The 5,038-nt window shown below is 59.1% G+C and overlaps 1 protein-coding gene across 2 annotated transcripts in view; it reads left to right on the plus strand.

Annotated features, from left to right (window-relative positions):
* The first annotated feature begins 1,934 nt into the window (after positions 1-1,934).
* The window catches only part of COL9A2 (collagen type IX alpha 2 chain), a 16,859-nt gene continuing 13,755 nt past the window's right edge, over positions 1,935-5,038 (plus strand). The window contains exons 1-2 of one of the 2 annotated variants that reach the window (XM_042015518.1): positions 1,935-2,115; positions 4,375-4,449. In XM_042015518.1, the coding sequence (XP_041871452.1) occupies positions 2,044-2,115; positions 4,375-4,449 (147 nt within the window). In that variant the 5' untranslated portion in view covers positions 1,935-2,043. The remainder of the gene's footprint in view (positions 2,116-4,374; positions 4,450-5,038) is intronic. The other variant, XM_042015517.1, reaches the window with a different exon arrangement.

Here is a 5,038-nt window from a genome sequence, read left to right on the forward strand (position 1 = left end):
ATCGGGGGGACAATGGGGGGAATCGGGGGGATAATGGGGGGACAGCGGGGGGACAATGGGGGGAATCGGGGGGACAATGGGGGGACAGGCAGGGGATGGGGGACACAGGGATGCGGAGGTGATGGCCGGGGGCTCCGGGGGTGCCAGGGGTGCTGGCTGGGAGGTTTGGGGGGCTCAGGGGTGCTGGGTGGGGGATCTTGGGGGGCCCTGGGGTGCTGGGATGCTGGGTGGGGGTCCAGGGATGTGGGATGGAGGGTTTTGGGGGGCTCCGGGATGCTGGATAAGGGGTTGGGGAGGACTCAGGGGTACAGGGGTGCTGGGTGGGGAGGTTTGGGAGGCTCAGGGATGCTGGTCGGGGCGTTTTGGGGATCTCAGGGGTGCTGGGTGGGGGTTTGGGGTGCTGTCCCTGGGCTGGAGGGGGAGCTGGCGGTGCAGGGGGCTGGTGGCCGTGCTGAGGAGAGGATTTCAGGAGCGGCAGTACCCGAAAAACTGCGATAAAATGAGCAACGGCATCGCCAGGAGACAGAAATCTGTCACCGGAGTACTGTGGGAACCAGAAAAAACCGGGATTACATAATCCTGCCCAAAGTGCCACTCGTGTCCCAGAAGGGCTGGCACACACCTGCCCGGGGCACGGGCAGGAGCATCCCAGCAGCCCCAAAAGGAGATGCTCCCAAAACATCCCGGATCCTTTTTTTTGTCTCCAACCCCCGCGTTTTGGTGCAATTCCTTCCCTACCAGGCTGGGACATGGAGGGAACAATCCAGGAGAGATCCCAGCCCAGAGCGGGGCATCCCCAGTCCCAACTGGTCCGTACTGGGATGGCCCCGTGCGCACCGGGGAGGGTGCCCAGCCCTGCCCCGAAGCCCCGAGCCCCCGCAAACGCGGTGAATCAGCGGCGCATTGGGGAGCCTTGGAGCTCTCAGGAGGAGGAGGAGGAGGAGAAAATCGCCGGGATGAATCATCCCGAGTTCCCTGGGAATGGGAATGGGAATGGGAATGGGGGTGTGAGCGGGACATCCACCCGCCCCCATGGGAACTGCCCCTGTGACCCCGGGCACAGCCCCGCTTCCCTCCCAGTGCCACTCTGGGGACACGGGGACATCCCCGAGGGGCCGCGCGGGGGTCACAGGGCAGGAATTGGGGCAGGAATCCCCCGGGAGTTTCCCAGGGGTGGCAGGAACTGGTTCCCAGTGCCAGCCTCACCACAGGGTGTGGGGGAACCGCGGCCGCAACACCCGGTGGCACTGGGATGGCACCGTGATGGGGGCACCGTGATGGGGGCACCGTGATGGGGGCACCGTGATGGGGGCACCGCGGGGACACCCTGGGACATCCTGGCTGGGCTGTCCCCGCCCCGAGCTCACCCCTGTCCTGTCCCACCCCTCGTCTGTGCCAAACCCTGTCCCAATCGTGCCAAATCCTGTCCCCATCGTGCCAAAATCTGTCCCAGTAGTGCCAAACCCTGTCCCCATCGTGCCAAAATCTGTCCCCATCGTGCCAAATCCTGTCCCCATCGTGTCAAATCCTGTCCCCGTTTTGTCAAACCCTGTCCCAATCGTGCCAAAATCTATCCCAATCGTGCCAAACCCTGTCCCAATCGTGCCAAATCCTGTCCAAATCATGCCAAAATCTATCCCAATCGTGCCAAACCCTGTCCCCATCGTGCCAAACCCTGTCCCAATTGTGCCAAACCCTGTCCTAATTGTGCCAAATCCTGTCCCCATCGTGCCAAACCCGTTCCCCATCGTGCCAAATCCTGTCCAAATCATGCCAAAACCTATCCCAATCGTGCCAAATCCTGTCCCAATCATGCCAAATCCTGTCCCCATCGTGCAAAATTCTGGCTCCATCCAGCCCCAAACAGCCACAGGCTCACCTGAGGGGGGCGGGGCCCTGCCCTCATCCCTCTGCTCCATATTAATGAGCCCCTTCCTCCTCCTTCTTCTCCTCCTCCTCCTCCCTCTCCTCCTCCTCCTCCTTCCCCTTCCCCGGCCCTCCCGGTGTCCCCGCGGGTCCCGCTCGGTGCCAGCCGCGCTCGCCATGGCCCGTGTCACCCTCGTGTCGCAGCTCTGGCTCCTGCTCCAAGCCTCCTGCCTCTGCCTGGCTCAGCTCGTAAGTCCCGTGCTCGATCCCGCTCCGCTCCGGGCTGGAATGGGGATGGAGAAGGGATGGAGAAGGGATGGGGAAGGGACATTCCCCATCTCCGCTCCCTCGCGGTGCTGAGCACTTTCGGATTATTCCCTTGCTTTTCCCAGGAATGCCCCCCTGGGAGGGTGGGAACAGCCGGGAGCCACAGCCCCGACCCGCCGGGGACTTCTCCGGGCGGGAAGTGGGGACTTGGGAATTGGGGAATTGTTGGCTAAACAAGTTGAGTTTGATTTCCCCTCTGGAGTAGCAGTGGAGGGTCTTTCCCCCTGGACTTTCTGGGAAATTGGCTTCTGCTTTCCTGGGATGTGCTGCGGATCCGGACTGAGGGGGGCCGAGCAGGGCTGGGGGGGCTCTGACCTGCCCGGGGTTGTCCCAAGGCTCCGTGGGGGCTGTCCAGGGGTCTCCGTGGACTCCCCACACTCACCCAGGGGCAGGAAAAAATGGATCTGGAAAAAGGGGAGCTGAGTCCTGGAGAGGGGCAGGCAGTGCGATCCCACCTGGAAAAACTCTCCTTGCCTTGCAACTGCAAAAAAAAAAAAAAAAAAAAAAATCAGATTTTAGAGATTTTTGGGAAATTTTTCCATGTGGCTCCTGAGCTGCCGGTTGGGAACTGGGGGGCAGCTCCTTCCTAAACCCCCCCGGGATCCCCGTGGGGGCAGGGGCTGGGGCTGGCCAGGGGAGCGGAGCGACGGGGATGTGGGAATTTCGGGAACAAGGAACCCTTTGGAATTCGTTCCTTGGGCAGGACAAAGGTGCCATTCAGGGGTGATCCCAGGAATGGGGACTCGCTCCCTCCCTGGCTCAGGGGTTGATCCAAGGTGGAGCCGGGGCTCTCCTGTTGTGTGCATGAACCAGCAGCACCTCTCATCCCTATGGATTTATATTGATCCCTAAATATTTATTTAAAATAATTAAATTTAAGAAATTTAATTTATAATTACTATTATAATAAATGACACATAAATAAATCCAATAAATCCGATAAAATTCATAAATAATAAATCATTTAAAAATAAATTTATTTTAAAAACCACACATTTTTATTCCTTTTAAATAAATTTATTTTTAAACAAATCTTTTAAAAAAAAGATTTTAAAGAAATAATATTTAAAATAAACCAGCCTGGGAGGCTGGAGGAGCTGCAGGAATGGGGCCCAGCCACCGTCTGCTTCCCATTTCCAGGAACACCGGGGGTTCAGTCTCCAGGACTGGAATCTCTCCCCCCAAACTCCCTGTTAGGATAACAGAGGGTTCTTTGCCGACTCCTGTGCAAACCTCAAAGCCAGGGCCGGGCTCCGGGAGCTTCCCTGAATGGAGCTTTTGTCCGGAGCCCGGGAGCGGAGCCAGCCCGGCCCAAGGAGAGCTCACACAGAGGGGCTGGGGGTCCCCACCTCATCCCGGGCCTTCAGGCACCGAAATCCTGCCAGTGTTCCCAAAAATCCCACTTGCAGCTTAGAGGGGCCTTTGAAAGCGCTGCTGTCACCCCATGGACACCCTGATCTGTCGGGGCAGGAGCTCTGGGAGTGCCAGGGAAGAGGGGGACAGAGGTGGGGTAGAAATGCTTGGAGATCCTGCTCCATCCAGGCAGGAAACCCAGGGAAAGAGGGAGCAGAGATGGGGTAAAAATGCTGGCATCCCATGGAGATCCCACTCCATTGGGGCAGGAGATCCTTGGACACCAGGGAGAGAGGAAAGAGGGGTAAAAGCTCTGGAATCCCATAAAGACCCCACTCCATTGGGGCAGGAGATCCTCGGACACCAGGGAAAGAGGGAGCAGAGATGGGGTAAAAATTCCATCCCATGGGTATCCCGCTTTGTTGGGGCAGGAGCCCTGGAAGTGTCATGGAAAGAGGGAGCAGAGATGAGAAAGAAATTCTGCCATCCCATGGAGATCCTGCTCCACTGGGGCAGGAGATCCTCGGACACCAGGGAAAGAGGAAAGAGGGGTGAAAACGCTGCCACCACCCCCTGGAGGCCCCACCCTATGGACACCAGGGCAAGAGAGGGGAGAAATGGGATAGAAACTGGGCAGGAAATGAGGAGCTGGTGGTCCCAGTATGGGGAAATGTCCTGGATTTCCCCATCCATCCATGGGAGGGGCAGAGCTCTGACCCCTCAGGGTGTTCCCCATCCCAGCTCCCTGTGGGATTCCCAGCAGCTCCCTGTGCCCCCCACACATCTCGGGGCCCTTCCTGATGTGGATCCCATCCCTTTTTCCCATAGCGAGGGCCACCAGGAGAGCCTGGCCCACGAGGGCCCCCCGGTCCCCCAGGAGTGCCAGGAGCCGATGGCATCGATGTGAGTGCCTGGGAAGCTGGGAGGGAGGGAGGGAGGGGACACGGGGCACAAAAGGGACATTGTGGGTGGCACAGAGGGCCGGGGGTGCCGCTCCGTGCTGTTCCCACTCCTGATTTAGGGCAGACGGAGCATCCCCTGCTCTGCTGGTGGCAGCAAAGGTGGCACAGATGCTGCACCCCATTATCCAGCTCCATCCACAGCTCGGGAATTGGGGCCTGGATTGGTTTTTGGGGAATGCAGGACAAGGAAGTTGGAGGATGCTCGGAGGGGTTGGGGAAGGGACCACCCCAGAGGTGCCCAGTGAAGGGGGGAGCTGGGAGGGGGACACTGGGGACCAGGACATCCCAGTGGGGTTCCCGCAGAGGGGTGTGGTGGGGGATTGTGGCTCTGGATCCTCCATGGGCTGGGGAATGGGGGCCCGAACAGAGGGGAGCCCTGTGAGGCGGCAGAAAGTGCCCTTTCTCCAGGATGCGGTGTTATTTTAGGGTTATTTATACCCAGCACAGCCGCAGTGCTTTGGAAACCCCAGCACAGCCCCCCCCAAACCCCAGCACAGCCCTCACAAAATCCCAGTAAAACCCTCACAAAA

Source organism: Corvus kubaryi, unplaced genomic scaffold (genome assembly GCF_017639235.1).
Source record: "Corvus kubaryi isolate FWS band 111438036 unplaced genomic scaffold, C.kubaryi_AGA036_p1.0 split3-37304, whole genome shotgun sequence".
Classification (NCBI taxonomy): domain Eukaryota; kingdom Metazoa; phylum Chordata; class Aves; order Passeriformes; family Corvidae; genus Corvus; species Corvus kubaryi.